At 42.8% G+C, this 22,654-nt stretch overlaps 1 protein-coding gene across 2 annotated transcripts in view; it reads right to left on the reverse strand.

Moving 5' to 3' along the window:
• DGKI (diacylglycerol kinase iota) overlaps positions 1-22,654 on the reverse strand; it is a 431,941-nt gene that overhangs the window by 235,455 nt on the left and 173,832 nt on the right. For both annotated transcript variants that reach the window (XM_021692768.1, XM_044919913.1), the window contains exons 4-5: positions 7,316-7,390; positions 5,857-5,913 (exon numbers count right to left, since the gene is read on the reverse strand). In XM_021692768.1, coding sequence (XP_021548443.1) covers positions 5,857-5,913; positions 7,316-7,390 — 132 coding nt within the window. The remainder of the gene's footprint in view (positions 1-5,856; positions 5,914-7,315; positions 7,391-22,654) is intronic.

Consider the following 22,654-nt stretch of genomic DNA (forward strand, 5'->3'; position numbering starts at 1 on the left):
CTGAACCCCTGGGTCGCTATGCCTTTCCTCTGTGCTGAAAGCTCGGGATCAAGCTCCTTCAGGAAATGATTTCAATGACAGTCAGTAGTAGAAATATTGAATATACAAAAATGTCAGACAATACTATGAGAGAGAAAAATTTACTGTAATTGCTGTTAGTTTAGCAGAAGCTGTGGGAACATGAACAATGTCATTGATGATAAGGGAAATTATCTGCTTATGGAGATTATAAATCACCTAATGACTATCAATTGAGGGAGGGAAATGTTGGAAGAATTTGATGCAATTGCCTATGAAATCAGGGCTGACTCATAGAGTTATTTAGCTAGTGACAGCTCTAATCAAAAGATTAAGGCAACAATTTCCAGAAATCAACAATTATTTAGAAATTATAAGACTGACTTAATGAATCATTTATGTTTCAATATGTGTCACTTGGTAAGCAGATTTATAATACCATGTAGTTTAATCTGTTTAGGGAATATAAGGGAACACTTTTAAATTGTTTATTTAAATATTACTATATGACTCAGGAAGTTGTTAAATATTTTTAATATCATTCTTCCTAGAAATTGGGTCACAAATTAAGGCACAGAGAAAGTAACTGAAACAAAAGCACTCCTTGAGAAGAAACTGAGTAACTGCCTCCCATATGGAGCTCTGATTTGAGAGGTCAAGCATCCTTCTATGAAAAGACCTTCTTAGGCCTAATAAAATTCTATTACTATTAACTGCTTTAACAGTTTGAACAAATATCCAATAAATGTGTGTTGAGTGGAATGGAATTCTGAACCTAATTTTTTTGATGATCAACTCATGTAGGTGTCACTTGGGAGGAACATCAGTTGCCATATCAATCAGGGGGAAGAACCCAATTTCTATGGAATCACTGCTATTTTCTAATCCTTACTCCCAAGTACTTTCATTTTTCACACTCTTTCCTTTTGACTATTATTCACATCTCCTAAATTATGAAGCTGAAATTAGACTCGGGATCCTTACACTGCAAATATGAGTGACACACTGCTGTAAGATAGCAAAGCAAGGCTTCTAACACCATGACATCTTTTTATTGTTCATCAATAATCTCTGAATTATTCATATACTATCTTCAAGTACTGGGCAAGGAAAGGGCTATTACTTATGGGTGTTAAAATCTCAGTGATACATTATTTCAGGGTTTATACTCAGTATTGTTAGCAGAAATACATAACACACTTGCTTATTTTCAAACAGCAAATTCAATTCCTAATATTACTCATAGAGTGCATGAAAGAATCTTGAAATTATAACCTAATCTATATAGCTTATGTCTTGGAAAACCGAGGTCCAGAAAGATTCCACCTAGAGGAGTCCTACCAATGTTCATTAACAAACTTCCACGTGTCAGACATTCCACAAAGCACAAGGTACAGCGATTAACAATCGCTGCTCTAGATCCCTGCACTGGAGATACCAGAAAGTGGAAAAGCAGCAGAGGTATGATTTGAACCCAGCCAAACTATTTCTAAGGTGACTGTTCTTTCATTGACATTCAGTAAACTATGCAAGGTCTCTTAATTAAGAATCTCAAGTGAGTCATAGCCCTCCTTAAGTTTCATCTTCAAACTGTCCTCTTAGAACAAGAGTTCTTAGGCATTGGGGGATAAATTAACTCCTGTATAATTGCTTTCAGTCAACAGACAGTCAACAGATCACATCCTCTATGTCCTGGTACAGTGAGTTTGGGACAAATTCCATGAGTGACCTCCCAAAGCTTACACTTCAGGGGGACAACAAATGAGCAAATGAGTAATACCCATAAATAATTATGACGTACAAAGTGCTCTGAAGGGGCAGAACAAGGTACTTTGATAAAGAACAATGTGTAACCTATTCAGAGGAAGTCATCAAAGAAGACCTTGGAGGGGATGATATATGAGCTGAGGCCTAACTCTAAGAAACAGTTAGCCATAAAGAGGTTTCCAGTACAACAGTGAACTACATAAATGTCTGAACGTGGGGAATACCTGGATGCATGCCTCAAGAACTGAAAGGAAGTCCATGTGGCAGCTGGATGGGCCTGGAGAGCTAGGCTTGGGCAAGACTACGCAGGGCTTTTCATGCCATGACAAAGAGTTGGGTTTTACTCTAAGTGCTATGAAAACTAATGGAACATTTTAGGATGAAAAATTACAGGATCTGATTTCTGTTTTAAAAATCACCCTCTTAAATCCCGATGGATTAAAGGGGAAAATTAAGGAATCATAAAGAAGCTATTGCAGTAGTCAAAAGAGATCATGGTGTCTTAGTCTAGGGTGCTTGTTTGACAACAGAAATGGAGATGAGCAGGTAATTTGAAATATATTTCATAAATAAAATTGATAGGCTGGCAAATGAATTAGATGTGTGGAATACATGAGAGAAGGAATCAATGATCCTCCAGTCTTTTTGACTGAGGACCTGGATCAAGCGTCATCTCATTTTCTGAGATGCAAAAGAATTGAAAAAAAAAAGTTTTTATGGTGATGTTCATAAAGAGTTTAGTTTTAATGTTTAGGTTTGAGATGATCATGATGCATTGAAGAGACATGTCAAATGGAACTCTAAGAAGTGTGGACTGGAACTATAAAGTTAGGAGTTATCAACTCAGACATGATTTTTAAAGCCATGAAATTGGATGAGCTCTCCCAACAAGAGTGGACAGAGAGAAAATATGGCCAAGTACCAAGCCCAGAGGATTCTGTATGACTCAGGGGGAGTGAATGATGAAAGAGAGTGGGAAGGACCCTCCAAAAAAGATAAGAGGAAAATTAGGAAAGATGTCATGACAGGAGAGATATTTAAGAAGGGTGGAACCTTGAATAATTTGAATATATTTGAAAGATTAAATAAGAACAGAAAAATATCTAATGGGTTTGGTATCTAGGAGATTTTGGCAACATTGAAAAAAAGCAATTTCAGTGAATGGGCAGAGTAGAAATCAGATGAGGACAGGTGAAAATGACGGGGAGGTGATATACTAAAAACAGTGATAGAGACAACACTTTGTGGAAGCTTAGCAATGAATGCAAAACTGAGACTTGAACAGCAGTTAAGACATAGTTGGAGGCTAAGAAATATTTCTGCTTGTTTATTTTTTAAGAGGGGAGATGTCAGAGCATGTTTATGGTGATGGAAATAATCTAGAGGAGGGGTGGAGAGTTGAAGATGTAGGAATGGAAGAAATTATTAAGTTCTTGTTGCAAAGACAAGAGCAGGTGTTCAAAATACTTGTGGAGGAGGGTCTGGCTTCACAGAAGAGAAGGGATACCGCTACTAAAAACTAAAAAAAAATATAACCCCTTGCATTAGAAAATGGCCCACACAATCACAACTGTCTATCTATCTAGAAAGAGAGAAATTAAAGACAGGGAGCTGAACGTGGACATATGGATCCCCAGGTGGAAATTCACTCAATTCGTCTTAAAAACACAAAAGGATTCCTTCTAATTTTCTCCTTCATTAGGGCTCTGAGTTATCTTCTGGCCAATGCTGCTGTGCACTTGGGCGGCACTGAAGGTACCCACAAGCCTATCATTTTTCTTGCACTTTCCTCACCCTATGTATGGCCCGTCACCTTCCTATTGCTGACATAATGGCCAAACACAGTGGGAGAAGACAAGTGACGGGGACAACTATTTTTCCCCTCTCCACAACGTCCACTCCCAAACTACCCTCCTTCCATGTTTTCTCCTAATCTTGTATTGGTAACGAGATCATTCTTTTTTCACTGTGTGTTCTTCATTGTCATTAAAATGTCAGTGACCCTCTCTGTACTGACACAACTTCTCTATTCCTTTTCTACACATTCATCTATTCTCATAGCTTTAATTACTATCTATATATGTGCTGACAATTCACAAATGTCTTCCCTCTAACCCAATCTTCTTCATAAGCTCCAAACGCACATACCCACTCAGCGTTCTACTGGGCATCTCCAACTGAGGCCTCAAGGACACCACACACCTGAAAATTCTACAACTAAACTCATCAACTTACCTCCCCACCCCATTCTCAAATCAACTCATTCTCTAACATCTCATTGGTTTTCCAGGGCAGAAGCCTGGTTTAACTCTGGGCTCCTCCGTCTTTGGGCCCATCATCCAATCAATTATTACATCCTGTCAATTTTACTGCCTTCAAATTCATATGTACCAGTTATCTCCACCCTCAATATTACTCATAGTTCAGATCAGCCGTAGAAGAGCTCCTTAAATTGTCTCCATGCCTCCAATATGGCTGCTCTTGAACTATATGGTATTCCCTCCACACTGCAGCCAGAATAACATATTCTACTTAAAATAGTTTAATGCTCCAGGGCACCTGGTTAGCTCAGTTGGTTGGGCATCCAACTCTTGATTTTGGCTCAGATCATGATCTCAGGGTTGTGAGATAGAGCCCCGCATAAGCGGGGAGTCTGCTTGAGATTCTCTCTTCTTCTCCCTCTGCCCCTATCCCTACCCTTCTCTTTCTCTTTCTCTCTCTCTCTCAAATAAACAAATAAATTTTAAAAAAATAGTTAATGCCCCCCTCCCCAATTACCACGATGATAAAACACTCAGCTTGTAACATGGCTTACAAGGACCTTCATGGCCTAGCCCCTGCTTATCGCTTGGATTTCACGTATTTGTTATGTTCTCTCTCATTTTTGTGCTTGGGAGCATGTGCTCTTTCTGTCTAGGAGACTGTCGCCTCCTAACTACTGTCCCACCCCACACACCTTCACTTAGATAACTCCTCTGGGTCTCAGTTTACTTGCCACCTCTTCCAGGAAGCCCCTTCTCTGGTATCCTCCCTCTCTCGCCTATTCATCAGTGCACAGAGCTAGTCTGAGGAGTGTACCAGCTGGGAAGGTTTCCAAGGAACTAAATCTATATGTGGAACTGAAAATAATCTCCCTGGGAATGTAAATGAAGTGGAGAACGTATATTTCACAAAAATGACACTTACCACACTTTCTCTTAGGAAGAGCACCATACACAATGGTAACACCTGGGCAGCTAAACTGTGTTCTAAGAAGGATAGGGTCTGTTCATTGCAGCCTTTTGTTTTGCCAATTGAAGAGTGCAATTTGGGACCTGGAGCTAGACTATCCAGGATAACACAGAAGCACTGAGACCCTCTACCAACAACCTCACCTTCTCTAGCTTTTCCATGTGTGCTCCTTTTCCTCGAAAAAGAGCTAAACGAACCCATCTGACTAAGCGCAGCTCTCCTCCTGTCCTCCCCACTGCTTACCACTAACAGAGCAACTGCTCTTCACTATGATTTTCTGTTTACTTGCTTGTCTTCACGACTGGGTCGTGAGGTCAAGGACTGAGCACTGAATGTAGTTCTTCCATCTACCTAGCTACCTACTGACTTAGCAGATAAAAACATTGCAATTCAGAAAGATGAGGTAAGACGCCTCAAATCACACAGCGTCTAGACAGGTATGGAAACCAATCAGGCTCCAGTGTCTATGGGAATACTCGGTAACTATGCTACCCCCTGAATAGTTTCTATCCACTCAAAATTGAAAAATGGAGTTAAGATGGACCGTAAGACAATAAAGTGCTATTTACTTCTTACCTCTTCAATTCTACCACTGCCTCCCTACCTGCTCTTTAAGACCTTAGCTCCCCAATGCATTTCATGAGAATAGTAAAGGGCAGTATACACATGCTGAAGAGACTGGGAGATTTTACTCATGGTATTTATTGATGTATTAACAAGAAACCGATGTGGCTTGGAGGGAGCTAGACTTCAGTTTTTAATCCCTGGTGAATGTCTGTTAGCCCAGTGCATCAATGGGAAATAAAGGTGGTATCTGAAGCCAAGCTCTGAAACACTCACTTCTCTTGGCGATCTTGAGCCCCCTTCTCGAAATGTTGGTTTACATCTGAAATTAATCTGTCATTTAAAAAGAAAAGTGTATTACATTAGGGATAAGCACCGGCCTAGATTGACTTACCTGAACAAAGCAACAGTGACATATATGGAGACCACAAAACAACCCAAAGAATAAGGAACACAGTGTAACACTTCAAATCATCACCCTAGATAACTATAGAGACCCCAGGTGATCCTCTATCTCCAATCCATGTCTCTTCATTCTCACTGATGAAATCAACATATCTCTAAACAATAATCCTCTTACACTGTAAGTTTGAGAAAAAGAGATAAAGAGTAAGAGAAAATATGTAAGGCAGCTGAAATCACCCAGCTATGTTTCAGATTTTAAAAGTACGACAACATAAACTTGAGAAATATTTAATATGATGATGATGATTCACACACTGAAATTTTTCTTTAAGTCTTCAGTACTGCCTTTCTTTTAGATAGGCAGGTCTCCCCGTAACATGTCCATCCTCTTTAGTTACTTGATAAGGTGAAAGGAGTATAGAAATGAAAGAGGACATAAGTAAGTGGGATTGGAACAGCAAAAAGATATATATATATAAATGTATATACATATATATATATATATATATAAATGTTGGTAGTCATCCCTACAAAATAGCAGTTGGCAACAATCGGTAACGTGTTCATGAAAATAATGAATGTTGCAGGGGATGAAAATATTTCAACACATTCACACATGGCAGCTCAAGAACACAGATAACACAGAGACTTACGCATGGAAAGACAGGAGAAACAAGAAAGAGAAGACGGCAGACGACACAATCACGGCTGGAGCCCCCCCTTTCCCGCAAGTGACTGATCCATGGACTCTGCAGAATCTACTTCTTCTGGAGGCAAGACACCACGGGGATGTCACCACCAGCCCACCCACACATTTGTGCTGTGCAAGCAGAATGGTGCCCCCAAGGAAGAAAGGAGAGCTGCCTTCTGGCCTGGCTCTCTTCCTTGCAGCCACTTTAGGAAGAAGAAACTCAAAAGGTCAGACCAATCTAAACAATGATTTTAAAGAGCTTATGGATTTTTTTTTTCTTAAAGAAAGAAGATTTTTCTTTAAGGAAAAAAACATCTTGCGGAAAATTCTATGGGTGAACAACGTTTGTCATTGTAAAAAAAAAAAAAAAAATCTCGTGTACCAGGCTTTTCTCTCTAACCTTACCACTCCTCCTCCCAAGAGGCAACATAAAATGATACCGAATTATCCTTCAGCAAACAATAGGGCGAATTAACCTGAAGCACTGGTTTTCCATTACTAGTCTGGTAACGATGTCGGTCTTTCAGCGTTTTCAAAGGGCACGGTTTTGAAAAAGTTGGAAATAGCAAGTGACAGCTTGTCTTAGAAGCCCAAACACTTGCAATGTAGCCAATACTGCAGCAGGTGGCGCTGTCTCACCTTTTCTAGCTGTTCAATGCAGGCGGTGTGGACGACGATTTTACAGACCGCACACTTCCTCCTCAGGGCCGATTTCTACAACATTCAATTCAAAATACAAAAAGAAACGTTACCAGTCTGCTCTGGAGAGCTCCCTGGCATTAAAGAGAGTATACATAATGAAAGCAAACATAAGCAAATTTAAAACACCATCTTAAGCATTTGAAAATAGGGCAAACTTTAGTCTTTTGACCCACCTCCCACCTCTGTATCTCGATGACTTAGGGAGGCTAGATTTTCTCTCCAAAATAGAATACTTATAATAGCTGCTATATACTGAGCATATAATATGAACCAGGCTCTTTACTCTGTTGTTCTTAAGTTTTATAACCTAACAACGTAGGAATTAGTCGCCTCCGTTTTTATGGTTTTTTGTTTGTTTTTGTCTTTTTACATTTTTACGCCAGTAGGTAAGCAGCGGGACCAACATGCAGAATTAGGTCTCAGCTCAAAACAGGCACTCCTTCCCTACTGCCAAGAGCCGACATCTCAAGGGGCCAATCGCTTTAGGCTTCTATCCCAGGCACGAATCTCTACGAAGCTACTTGGGTCTTCCCTCAAATCTTCAGCAAAGTAATAAGACAAGCCTAACTCTTCCACCTGGTAATAACAATCAACAGTAATAATAGCAGGAGCAGCTAACACGAATGCCGGACTCGCTGTGAGTCGGGCACTCGGAAGCACTTCACAAATAGTAGTAACTCATTTAACCTTCAACAACGCTAAGAAATTGGTAGTATTTTTCCTCCCATTTCACGGATGAGAAAGTGGTGGCAAGGTAAGCGATGTGTGTGAGGTCTCGTAATGAGGACACAGCAGAGCCGGGGAGGCTAGCTCCGAGCTCATGCTTGTCCGCATGACACAGTTTGGCCTCTCGGATGGTCAGTACCAGTTTCAATGCACAATAAAAATACTTTTGGAGGTGTATCTTTCCTCTAACAATAAAACAAAAAAACAAAAACAAAAAACCCCAAGCAGCAGGGTGAGAGAGGAACAGGGAGAATCTCGATCCTGCCAGTGCCATGTAAAATCCAAGCGAGGAATGTTCAGGCCTCCCCAGACGGCACAGGCTAGAAGGTAGGTCCGCATGAGTAACTTTGGGGCTTGAGCACTGAAAGCAGCTTAATATAACAAAGCTAATCTGTGAAATAGTGAATCAAAGCATCCAAGTGTGAAAGGCCTTGAGTCCTTATTCTTAGGAAAGGTGCTAGTATAGATTGCTGGCAAGCTGCCCTCTTCTGATGTGTGGCTTCCCCTGTGGAGATATAATTTGGGAGCCAAAAATTGAGGTATTGCTGCTACCAAAGAAGATTAGAAGGACTGCAAACCACCCCCTTGGAAAGGGCGGTATCAGGAACATAGCTTCAGCCGGCTCCCTCCCAGACGGTTCCACGCGTTCAACGTGGGGTATGCAAAGAGCTATCTGCCTCCCACGAGGCACCCAGAACCCTCCAGCAACTCCACTTGCAGTCTAGACACCTGCTGACTGAGGTTTAGTTACCGGCTTGCAGAGGGCTCTCCTCTGCCTGAGGAAAGAACATGGTCTGGAACATTAAATAAGTTTGACAATCAATTGATTTTGCAAAGAACAAAGGATAAGGGAAACTCAAGCATCTAGCCCCACTACTGGAAAGTGTCTCAGCTCTACTACTGAAAAGACAGGAGGGGGAGGAGAAAGAGGGTAGGAGGGGGAAGAACAAGGAGGAGCCCTAGTAGAAGCAGCAGCAGCACTCAGGGCAACAAGAACAGGATTCTAGTTTGCAAATTTTCACAAGCACGATGCCCATAAGCAAATTCAGGTTGCTCTCCTGTTTCCTTCAGATCTCCAGGCAGAGATCACTGAGGTGGCACCATCTGCAGAAAATGCATGGGGCATTTGAGTCACGTGGCCAGTCAGAGTTGCAGTGATGCTAAGGAAACTGGAATGGATTCCAGTCTACTCGTTATCCACAAAACCCCTGGTAGATTACAATGCAGACAAACAAAGCAACTCTGCTCACAGTAGGCAACCACTGATGGGCTACGGTTTTTTAAGCACACCAGACAAGCCTCCTTCCTTATCAATAAGTCCTGCTCCAGTCTGGCTTTGCACCTGCAGAGCTCCAGGGACTCTGTGAACCTCCTAAGAGGTCACTGAGGATTGTAGGAAGAGCACCAAGCAGGTGCAGGGACCCAGAATACCTCTTCCTTGCCTTGTTTTCCATAGCAGGATTCTAAGTCAGAATCTCTTTTGAATAAGGGATCTGAGCTCACAGTAAGAGTTTGAGAACCACAAGGTTAACCTATGTTATCTCTCAGCCCTCCGGGACAGCATGTAAATATACCAACATCATTCACAGGGAACAATTCAAGTACAATGTTCTCCAGATGATAATGTATGAAGTAAAGTGCTTTAAGTTATAAAGCCAATTTTATTTAAACAATATTGAATTTTAAAAGACCCTCATAACATGTATGTTTTCGTGCCTTTAGAGCTAGGATATATCGACCATAATCTGAATTTTTCTTCAGAAACACTATAACACGATGCATTTTACTATGAAGAAAGTTACTTTTGTTTTCTAACAGACTAGATATCCTTTCAATGTTGTTGTGCCTGTCTCTTGTTGCATTCAATTTCTTCAATGACAGCTTCTAAACCGTTTATAATCTAAGAAATCGGGTAATTCAGGTTTATGATCATATGCAAAATTAAGCAGATTCTGAATGAAGGCCTTTTTCCATAGTAATGAAATACATGGGGTTCAGTTCCTCAACTGATAAAAACTGTTACAGTGAATCAGAAATTTTAACTGCTGAATTCTTGGTTTATGACTATGTTTCAATTGGTCAAAGTTATTTGAAGTTGCTGGATGATAAGTTTCTGTGGGTAGAAATTGCTCAAAACAAAGAATTTTTTGGGCTTGGTTATGTTACAATTTTTATTTACAAGACTTAAACTAAATACAAAGTTAAAATATCAGAATCTAGACTGTATTTACTTTTTCTTAAAAACAAAAACAACCGAACTCATATCTAAACCGACGCTTCCTTCACTATGAAAAGTGATGAATCAAAAATGTCATTAGTTCCACATGTTTACAGATTAAAATTTAAAAATTTTAAAAACTCACTCTCTTCAATGAATTTAAAGGCCAGACTTACTGTTTTAAATATCAAGTAAAGTAACTTCAGTGTTCTTACTAAGTTCTTACTAATCAGTTTTCTGATTTTGTCAGTTAGTATCCAAAGGAAATCCATTAGCTTGTCAATTGTGTGTGTGTGTGTGTGTGTGTGTGTAACATCTATGAAGAGTAAGACAATATAGGATGTAATACGGACCATATCCCATCATACCAGGATCAACATTTGTTTGCATAACAACAACAAAATGATATGCTGCTCGTCCAGTCAGTGGGCATAATCCCACTAGCAGACTAACGGTGATCGTAGGAGAAAACATTCTAAGTTCTGACTCTGCCCTCTGTTTCCCCATGTAACAGGCACTCGGGCATTCAAAGCAGTAACAGCTCCTCACCCAACTTCAGCTCCTATCAAGCACAGAAGTAAAATTATCACAGCCTTAGACCACTGGAGCCGGGGCTGGGACAGAAGGATCCAAGGCAAGCAGGGGTAGAAAGTGTGTGAATTGTTCCTGACAAAGAGTTTAAGATCTAGTGCCCTCCCACCCACCCATCCACCACCTCTGGTCATAAGTCCCTGATCCATATGCACCCAAGAAAGCTATATTTTCTTCCTCTGAGCCAGAGATGTGATTTTCCCTAAGTAGCAATGAATATCTGGTCGTAGTTAACAGAGTTTGATAGAAAGAAGAGAGGACAGAGGAAGGAGGGAAGGGAAGCAAGACCCAGCTGCACAGGCCTATGATTTGTAAAAAGGCTGGGGCTTCTTAGTGTCCAAGGCAACTGAATTGTTACCCCTAATAGTCTGACTGTGACCCCCAAGGAACATGTACAACAAGGCTGGCTGTGCCCCTTCCCGATAAGGCATATACCAAACCTTATTTCTCCCTGAAGATGAAGCAGATTATCTTGCCTGCTGACCTTCTCTCTCCTGCTGTATAATTAAGGAAACACCCCCCACCCTCACCCCCACAGACATCCACAGGTTTAACCACCAGAGATCAGAAGAAGAGGAGTAGGAGGAAATATTCAAGAATCCTCAGAGCTGGCATGGCAACCCTTTCTTGGTCTCCCTGCTTCAGCAGAACTTAGGGACCAGAGCCTGCCGCTGGCCAAACACAGTTTGGGCTCACAGCATCTCTCCCCAGACAGGGTTCCCATGCTTGGGCTCACAGACTTATTGCAAAGAATCACTACTTCCATTAGCTCCATCTCTGCAATGAGGCCACAGTGATAAAAGGATGAATGGCTGGGGAACGGTTGGGAACCCAATCCTGGGAGCAGGGAGGAGGCAGAGAAGGCAGTCTGGGGAAGGGGCCTGATGGAGGACAGAGCCAGAAAAAGATGGGGGGGAGGATGGGGCTGGGGGAATGGGCATCAAGTTCTGGCCTAGCTGTCTTCTTCCTACTGATTGCTTAGCCCCTTGGTTGATCCCAGATCTAAAGAATCATGCCGAGGAATAGAAACTAAGGAAGGGTGGGGAATCAGGCAAAGGGGAAAGAGCAAGTAAGGCAAGAAGAATCGCATCCTCCCTTCTTGCTCCCTTTCAGAAACAGAGCGCAGTATACGGGGCACGTTGGTGGGAGGGAGAACTGGGAGGGGCAATAGGGTAAGGCCATCCTATTTTCTTCTCCAAGGGTGGGGGAACGGACTCCTCAGTAAAGAGGAGAGAAGGAAAGCTCCTAAGCCTTTGGAGCGTCTGGAATTCCGTGTCCTTTCAGTGGGATTGCCTCTGTGGGCAACATGAACAAGAACACTGTCACTGTATAATCCAAGGTAAATGAAAACAAGAGTTCTTTGATTTATTTAAAAACCTAATTAGAAGAAATGACAAGCATACTTGGCAAGTTCTGCTTCTCTGGGGAGCCTGGGATGCAATCTGTAAATTGGTATTAGGAAAAATGAAGAATGACATTATCTGTAAGTTCCATTTACGTGATTTTAGGATCAAACAGAATACAGGACACTTTGGACAAACCAGGAGGGTGGCTAGCTGAAGTCCCACTGCACCCCTATTGTGGTTCCTCATTACATCAATAAGTCTCTCTATGACAACAGGATTTCAAAATCCCGGACGAAGGAGCAAAAATGCCACACATCTGGAGGAGTCCGTGGCTCAAGGGTCATCTCAAAGCAGCCTCACAGGGTCTGCTGCAGGGAGATCTCCCTCTGTGGTAAAGGGGCCAGCCCTCAGCCTGAGGACTGTTGGCCCATATCGGAAGGTCACAACCCTCATTTGCCAAGGTCCTATGCATTTGCACGCTGTGTCCTCTGGACAGACAAGGACTTGGTGAGGGCTAAACTCCTCTGAGATAGCCCCTTACCATGGACACCCTAGATTCTAAGTGCCAGAGATACCTCAGACTATCTGAAATTTCCTCACACAGTGCTCAAATATATACCAATGCACCTAAACCTGCGCATGCCCATCCTCTGGAGCCACGATGGCCTGAGGTGCCTTACATAAACGAGTTTTCCATGTGGCTGAAACAATCTGTTAACCACCGACTTGTCCAAAGCATATTTATAAGTATTGAGTCAATAAATACTTTTAGCCATCATTCTGAAGATAAGGCGATGCTAAGTGCAGTGCAGGAATTAGAGGAAGGAGCTTCTGTCCTTCCTAGGAAAAGCTGGCAAGCCACTTGAGAAGACAAGGACTCGGGCGGGGTGGGGGGGGAGGTCATTAATGGAGAAGGCCACACATGGCTAAATGCTAAATGAACAGCTTAGACAATGAAAGCCATCATTCAGGGGAAGGTAAGACCTCAGAGGCTGAGTCAGTAAGAAGGACCTACAGAAAAGCAAATTCTTGAATTGGGCCTTCAAAGATGTATTTATTTCAAAAATTGAGGGCACTTCAGAGGAGTGCAATCCAAAAATCTCATTATGTAGCAGACGCTGAGCTCTCCTAAGGCTGGCTTTGGTATATTCAGCAGGGTACAGAGTCACTGGTCTCACAGGGGTCCACTGGCATGGTCCTTGGGTGCCGGGCTGAAGCCTGGAGTATGGAGACTTCTATGTGTGTGCTGGGTTGGAGGATCAGGTGGGACAGGGCATCCACAGAGGTGAGGAGTGGGAACAATGGCTGTGTGAAGAAACCACAGGAGCTGGATCACAAGGGGCTGCAAACAAATGGCAAAGCAGAGCTATTCCCCAGAGGTCCCAGGGTTAAAAAGTGTAGAGTTGCAGGGGCGCCTGGGTGGCTCAGTCGGTTGAGCATCTGACTCCTGGTTTTGGCTCAGGTCATGAACTCAGGGTCATGAGATCGAGCCCCACGTCGGGCTCTGTGCTCAGTGAGGAGTCTGCTTGTCGCTCTTCCTCTGTTCCTCCCCCCACTCGTGTTCTCTCTCTAAAATAAATAAATAAATCTTTAAAAAATTATAGAGTTACAAAAAGAAGGAGATTCCTCTGTGTTTCTTAAAATCCAACACCAAGCATACTGCCGGACACATACCAAGAGCCCAGCAGACCTTCTGGAAGGGAGGGAGGGAGGAAAGAAGGATTTGCAGAGAAGGGCTTTCTCCCTTTTGAGCCCCAACCCAGTCCCAATCTGGAGAACTGGTGACTTTGGGATCATGAGACAAAGCCGCCAGCAAGACAGAGGCAGTCTCACAGTCGGCAGCCCCAAAAGAGAAAATGAGGTACCTCACAGGGACAGAAGACAGGGCAGAGGCTTCATGGCGATTACAGCTGTACTACTTTTGTGTCACATGGTAGGGGAGGGGCCTTGGGGACAGTGGATGGGAAGGCTACTGTGCAGAAGACTGAGGTCTACGTCAGAGGGCAGAGTTAAGAACAAAAAGTCCGTGTTACTGCTGCTCGTGTTATGCTACCTGTATCTAGAGGCTAGTTAAATCGGAATCTGTACTTGGAGAATGGTTGTGGGGGTGAGGGGGAACATGCTGGACAAAACTGGGGCCAGCAAGTAGGCCAGTCTTCCCAAATAGAAGTCCCGGTTAGGTGATGCTGATTGGGCCAGAAAGTGAATCTAAGACTGCTCAAGTCCTTAAATCTAGGCTGAGAAAGACAAATTTCAATCTAATCGGCAATGGAACACTGACGGAGTGGTTGAGACAAATGTGGCCAAAAATAATCATTTAATCTGGTGGCATGATGTGGCACCATCTGAAAGCAGAAGGAAGACAAAAGGAGAGGAGGAGATAAAGTAATTTACTAATTCAGTCAATCAGTGAATACCAAGCACCTAGTAGGTGCCAAGCACTGGGGATAGAGCAGTGAACAAAACATCAACAAATAATTTTTTTTTAATCTCAAGGAGATTACTTTATCCTAGGAGAGACAGACAATAAACACGATAACATAAATATAATGTGTGATATGTTGATAGACAGAAGTGCTAAAGAGAAAAATTAAAGAGAGAACAAGGAATGGGAGAAATACCAAGAGTAGAGGGGGGTTGAAATTGGCTAGGAAAGGTCCCCATGAGAAGATACGTTTGAGAAACACCAGCAGGAAGTGTAGGAGTTTGCCTTGCAGTTATCTAAGGGGAAAGTATTGTGGGCAAAGGGACTAACAGCAAGTGCAAAGCCCAGAGGCATGAGGGCCTTGGGAGGTTTAAAGAGGGACAGACGGGCCCGTGTTGTTGGAGTAAACGAGGTAGAGAGGAGGCCACACAACAAGAGCAGGCCAGATTATAAGGGGTCTTGCAAATCATGGTTAAGACACGCTCTTTTTCTGAACGAGATCAAGTACTCAGAGGCCACAGTGGTAACTCACGTATTAGGCAATTAGGGCCTGAACTGGAGGGACAAAAACAGAACAGGAGAGACGGCAGAGACGCACGAGTGTTTTAAGTGATAAAGTAGACCCCTCTCCAGTCACATGCTGGCCTCCATTAAGCGTAACACACATGGCGCCTACTTGGGCCGTATGTCTTCCAGTAGCATCACTGACCGCCGAGCCCGGCCAGCTCGCTGCTGTGTGTACCCACTCACTACACAGACTACAACCTCATACTGTGTTAGGGCTGTGATTGCCTCTAAAGTCCTGCAATAAAACTCACTTCTTACGCTTTTCAAACAGCCTGTTTTGGTGTGTTCTGAAGAACACGTTATCTGAAGCAACAGGTATGTGAAGTGTTTACCTTTCTAGAGACACCCTACCCTGAGTAACCTCGGATGTGCTGATAAATGGGGAGGGTGGGCAGGATCCACCTGAGCTGAGGCACAGAGGGGTGGATTCCACAGCTTCCCTGGAGACACACAAAGGAAGAAAGTGCCTTCTCATGACTATTCCTGCACAAATACAAGTTTTATATTTCCTCAACAGTCGATGTTTATTTTTTCATTTGAAGAGAAGAAGACACAAATCTTGGAGCAGAAAACCAAGACGGGGGTGGGGGACAGAGTTGGCTAGCTGAATGTGAGGACTAAAACATCTCATGAAAACCTTTCCTCCTCCCGTAAAGTGGGCAATTGGGGCTCACGAGAGAAACGATTTGGTAAGAACCAAATTGCTAGAAATCATGTTAATTAAAAGTTAAAGTCGATGGGTGGTTATGAAGAGTGATACCTTGTCATATTTTTAACATTATATTAAGGTTGGTAAAAGCTACGGTCAGGATGGCACAGGGTTCACTTTATGTGCGGGGCAGGGAGTGGCGAGGAGGAGATACTTGCCTAGATCTTAACAGTTCACATTCACAATCAAATTTGTACCAAATTCTCCTATGAGTGGCGTAAAAATGGCTTATGCTAGTGAATTCAAGGCACTTTTCTCTAATGAAAAAAAGTGATAGGTGCTGATGGGTTGCAGTAGAAAGCTACAAGAACATCTTAGGAGGAGTCCACATCTTGGAACTCAACTGAGTTTAACGAGCACTCCCCACTCCTTTTCTATCTCTACGTAAAATGCAGGTGCAGTTATAGAGATATGAAGCAAATACATGCTGCAGTTGTCACTTATGGAAAGTGTGGTGAGAGGCCTGATAAATCTGCACAAGTCTGATGGAAAGATACCAACATGGCGCTGCTCTGAGAGACTGCTGGGCCAGGGGGTGCGTAGGGTATGCATTCATTGACGGGCACGAGACTGCTAGGCTACTTACACATTCGTTCTGCCACCTCCTTCATGGTCCTGATGTATTACAAAAGGATTTCGGCCTAATGAGCTAGAAGAAATCTTCAAAAATCCCTAATGCTATTTCCCATTCTTGGTTGTCATTTCACCCAAGGATACTTCATATTTCCATAACAATTATTATTATTATTGACTTTCTCTGTACTTTATTGCTCTCATCTCTTTTTACTTTTTTTTTTTTTTTTTTGCTTCTGCCTGCTTGTCTTTTCTCTTATTTATTTTCCCATACATTTCCTCTATGCTTCTCAGCTTAGGTGCCTGCAGGTCCTAGCTTATACGACCAAAGCCAGTCAATGGCTTCAACTTTATTGTGTGCTATCTTCTTATTTTTGGTTCTTTCCAGATGATTTTGTGGCTGCTGCCTGTTGAATTTTTAGACTCTTTTCAAGTGATCTCAGGTCAAAGTTGCCATGCATCTTACAGATTAACTAAAGAGTTACTAGATGTGCAAAAAAATGTATGGGAATAGGATTATAAGTACACAGACACTACTAATTTGATATTTACACAATGAGAGCCCTACACACCCAAAGGGATGTACATCTATGAATTTCAAGCAGATAGATATGAGAATGGGCTGGACATACTACATAAGTCAGAAAAAAAATTAACAGGAAATGGTGTACCTATGTTGTCTTAATGGCTCTCTCGAGTTCTGAGGCAGTATGTCAAGTGTGTAGAGATCTGAGGCTCAGTATAAACTAGAAAACACCAAAGTTTGCCTTTCAATTTTTGCTGGTGTGATAGCACCATACACATTCCCTAACCTGCAGCATGAATCCTAATATGTCCTCATTATCAGTTTATATTGTGGAAGTAGAGGAATTTTGTTTTTTGTTTTTTGTTTTAGTTCACAGCTTGAGATTTCTAAAAAATAATTTAGATATGTTTGCTTTAATATGGAACACTGTACCTGCTTAAGAAGCCATATCGAGCTGTGGTAAATAAGCTATTCTTCCATCGCCATTTCCTACATCCCAAGCTCTTGGCCACTCTAGCCCAGGGAGACCACCATTTCAGCCACAGTTCACCCAACACCATATTCCCAATTAGCGATGTGGTTCTCACTCACAGACACACACCTACCCATACCATTTTTCAGTGAGGACATCACTACCAAACACGGTATTTAGCAGTATGGCTGGTAGTAGGATATACACATTATGTGCGATGTAAACACAGCTCACTTCAGTCATGCAAGGTGGTACTTCACCCATTTTACAACTGAGGAGCTGAGACCCTATGAGATGGAGCAACTCGCCCAAGACAGATTAGCTAGGAGTGAAATCCAGGTCTTTCTGGCGCAAAGCTATCTTTCTATTACAACTTACTACTTCCCTCTCATTTTCCTCACTAGTGAAGGATTAGGGGAACAAGACTGATGAAGATAAATATATTTGATAGCCAAACTATGGAAAGAGCCTAGATGTCCATCAACAGATGAATGGATGAAGATGTGGCATATATACATATATATACATATACACTGGAATATTATGCAGCCATCAAAAAAGGAAATCTTGCCATTTGCAACGACGTGGATGGAACTAGAGGGTGTTATGCTAAGCGAAATAAGTCAATCAGAGAAAGACAAGTATCATATGATCTCACTGATATGAGGAATTTGAGAAACAAGGCAGAGGATCATAGGGGAAGGGAGGGAAAAATGAAACAAGATGAAACCAGAGAGGGAGACAAACCATAAGAGACTCTGAATCTCAGGAAAGAAACTGAGGGTTGCTGGAGTGGAGGGGGGTGGGAGGGATGGGGTGGCTGGGTGATGGACACTGGGGAAGGTACGTGCTATGGTGAGCGCTGTGAATCGTGTAAGACTGATGAATCACAGACCTGTACCCCTGAAACAAATAATACATTATACGTTAATAATAAAAAAAAGATAAATATATTTGACATTGCTTCAGATGATCCGACCTCATGAGAGCCCCATGGGGATGGACTATAGACCATCATACCATGACCACCTGTGCCAAGAATTTTAAATACCAGTCTTGATCCTCCATGAGAATAAAATAAGCTGGGTTGCCATAGGCATGACACCAGCTAAACAGGGCTTAAAACCCCACAAGAGCCTACTAAGCAGTGAGTGGTGAATCTACCGGCTGAAGACCCTGAAAAAGAAGGCAGGAACTCAAACATCTTAGATGCTAAGTGTGATGATACTTAATGGCAGGGTTTGATCTGGTGACAGGTGTCCATGTGTGTATGTGTGTCTCTCTCAACAATCCCATCACTGAACTCATTCATTCCATGAAAAGTGGCAGGATAACTACTCATTGCCATCACTGTTCTCAGCTCTGAGGATCCAAGACAGTACAACACAGGCCCAGTCCCTGAGCTACATGGGACTTATATGTTCTAGGGTAGAGATACAGGCAAGGAGACGAGTGATTTTTTTTTTTTAAATAATAGAAAGTGATCTGCGCTATATAAGATCAAGAGAATGGAGAAGGGCCGTAGAGTTGAGGGCGGCTAGTCGTCTCACATCATGAGATCCATCCTCTCTTTTATTCACTGGGAGACACGTGCTGATTATAAGGCCCTCCCTCCAAGGTTTGTACTCTGGCCTTGTCTTTTGACAACCCATTGTAGCCGCTTCCGTGGAAGGAGGAATGACTGTAATGGGTGATTTTTACCATGTGTTTGTGACTTGCCATGCTGTTGGCTGCTGTATATGCATCATCTCATTTAAACTTCACAGCAATGGTAAGAAGCAGGTATTGTCCACATTTTTAAAGATGGGAAACCGAGGCTTCAAGAGGTTAACACAATGACCGACATCACACAACTAGAAAATCCCAGAGCTTGGATTCAAAGCCAAATCACCACTTGATGCCCAAGCCCACATGCCTCCTCAAATGAAAGCATCAAAGCAAGCTTTTCCATCTCCGTGTGTCTTTCTGGCACTGCCCTCTGAAATCTCTATCTGCCTGGTCTAAGAGGCAGGGAGCAAAAACACCACCAAGCTCCTAACAATCAGACACAATGTCCACTTAGGAACTGATAGTAGTTCTGAGGGACACCTGAGGCAAATAATGCTTCAGCCAAGACGGGGCCTCTGAGCAACAAGAATATTGGTTAAATTCTATTTTCTGGGTCTCTGCACTGAAGAACAGTGGAAAAAGGGAAAGCATTTCTGTATACCTGGGCATTGCCTAGGTGAGACTGTAAACCCTATGTTCAATCAGATGCAAATTATTTTTATTAAGTATCAGGGCTCTGCCAGTATTAAATAACAACAACAAAGCTCTGCACAAACATATACCCACATACAAACACACCCCCAATCTAAAATTATCATTGCAGAAGAAATGACAATTATTCTCAGAGGCTCAAACTGTAAGAATAAAATACATGTGCATGCACGCACACACACGTACACTTGGCTTAATGAAAGTTTAGTATAAAGGCAAAGTAACTGCAGAAAGATAAAGAAAAGGTTTGAAACTCTGGATGGTGATTAAGCTTCTCTGACGTTCTTTCACCTTCAAGTGGGAGGAAACTGCCTCAGTGACCAGCCCAAAGGGTTATTGTTATTGACTAACATTGCCAAGTCCTAGGAAAATGGCATTATGTGAGCATTTCTCAGCTTTCCACTGAATACTGAGAGCCCACAAGATTCAATGGATTCAACAATCATCTCTTCCCCTGAGGAAAAAAGTAGGAAATCCTGCACACCTTAGGTCTTTCTTAGAGCTTCATAATACATATTTGTATATCAAAGGTGTTCAGTGTTTTCTAAACTTATTTGGTCATAAGCCTGCTTTAATGAACAATACCCCATATTGTTTTTATAGGAGCTTAGTGCTCTCCAGAACATGATTTGGTTTAAAAAAAAAAAAAAAAGCAGACTTTGCAAAAAAGCCAATGATACTGTTGATCCAGGGTCACCTAGGAGTAGAGAATCCTAAAGTTCCCTGGGCTCTATAACCAATCACTGTCTCTGTTGCATGAAGTGGGCAGGATCAGTATGATACTGCCCTCAAGTGTATGGACAGCACTCTGTGCCAAATAAGGACACTAATAACAACAATGATAGCTAGACTAGTAACAATGGCTAACATTTACTGAGGGCCTACCACATGCCAGACACAGTTCAAAGTGGGCACTTGGATGATCTCATGCAAATGCCCAACCATCTGGCCGGACACATATGGAGTACCATCACCTGCACCCACGGGAACACCCCACTCCCTTCCTCCACTCATATCCACTGACCAGGGAGTCAGGAGCAGAGAATCTGTCTATGCAAATGCCTTTTCAAAATGATTTCTGTTGATGGCTCTGCTCTCCCTGAATCATCCTGATTCATTAGCTCCTAAATATCCTAATGGTGGGAGAGACCTCTGGCAGACAGCAACTTTGGCAGCTCCCTGGAGATGGTGTCTTCAAGGCGGGCACCCAAACAACAGAAAGCTGGCTTAGCCTCCTGGGCTTTACTGCCACACTCACAGTTCCCTCTGACAGCCCACACTCCACTCAGCCAAGCCGCCATCTGGGGGTACGGCCCATCAATCTGCCATGCTGGACAACTGGCATGTGAGGGATCAGCAAGTAGGCAGGCAGGCCTGATGCATTCTGAGGCTCGAGTCCAATGTTGGTGCTCTGTGTTATACACCTGCCAGACCCAAGTGCACAGATGGACAGAAAGGCCCCAGCAACGTGTGCTGGACCCTGCTTTGCCTATTCACCCACAGCACGGAGATGCACACGAAGTAGCATCTGCACAGGCTGCTGTCCAGTGTAATCATATTCCAGAGATGAAATAAACAGTGTGTGACCAGGTTCTGCATCTTTTTTTTTCTTCTAAGCAACAAAAAGCTGAAAGCGTTCTTCAAATAGGCAGGGAGCTCCTGCACTTGTACTCTTACAAGGTTCTTCCAAGGATCCAGTGAAGTGGCCAGCCTCCTTGTAGGTGGATGCTGTGATATAGCAATGAGGCTTCTGGTCTACCAATAAGGAGACACAGCCTAGGAGATGTTTTCCGGAACAGGTTACTTCGATTTGCCACACTCAGCTGGTCCCACCCATGACCTAGGGAGACTATGGATATTACACACAGCAGCAAAATGACAGGTAAAAGTTTAAGTCTCAGTGTTGGGGTTGGCAGAAGAATCCCAAACACAAGGTCTTGTTGAGAGCAAAGTCCAACCAAACTACTCATTAGCTCATTTAGTTTGACGACATTGAAATATAAGTAGGGACAAGAGAAAACAAGAAAGGACATTAATGTTTGTCGACTAACTTAATCCCTCTACCAATTCTGAGAGGCAGATACAATCACCGCCATTTTACAGAAGGACCTGGGACTCAGAGAGCCGGGCAGAGCTAGGATTTTGATCGACATCTATTTGTCTCTAGATCTGCGTGATTCCTCACTTGCCACACCCCCCACCCCTACATCACATGGCCTCCCTAATGCAATTCATTCATTTACTCAAGAAAACTCTATTTTGGGTTGCCTGGGTGGCTCAGACGGTTAAGCGTCTGCCTTTGGCTCAGGTCATGGTCCCAGGGTCCTGGGATCGAGCCCCACTTCGGGCTCTCTGCTGAGCGGGGAGCTTGCTTCTCCTTCTCCCTTTGCCTGCCACTCCCCCTGCTTGTACTCTCTCTCTCTGTCAAATAAAAAATAAAAAATCTTAAAAAACAAACAAACAAACAACTCTATTTGTTAAGCTTCCAGCAATATTGGAAGACACCTTAGAATAAAGGGCAGGTGGGGTGGCTATTTTTGCCAAACTTTACCCACAAGGAAAAGATTAAAGCAAAATGCTTGAAGAAAACAGTAACAAAAGGAAAACAAGTACCCATTAGCCTACCCACAAACACAAGGTGACATAAGCCTGTTTAAAAATAGAAAAGATAACAGCGCTCTGAAGTCTGACAGCTCCTTTTGTCTCTCACCCAACCTACACGTTCTCACTCACCTAACGTCTAACTACTCTCTTCCCCACAGTTCTCACTCAGCTGCGGGCGCCTCCCTGCCTGTCTGCTCACTTATCCAGGAAGCCACAAATGTCTCAATGAAATCTTCAGCCAGGGCTGTTTGCAATAGACC

Source organism: Neomonachus schauinslandi, chromosome 12, assembly GCF_002201575.2.
Source record: "Neomonachus schauinslandi chromosome 12, ASM220157v2, whole genome shotgun sequence".
NCBI classification, from domain to species: Eukaryota; Metazoa; Chordata; class Mammalia; order Carnivora; family Phocidae; genus Neomonachus; species Neomonachus schauinslandi.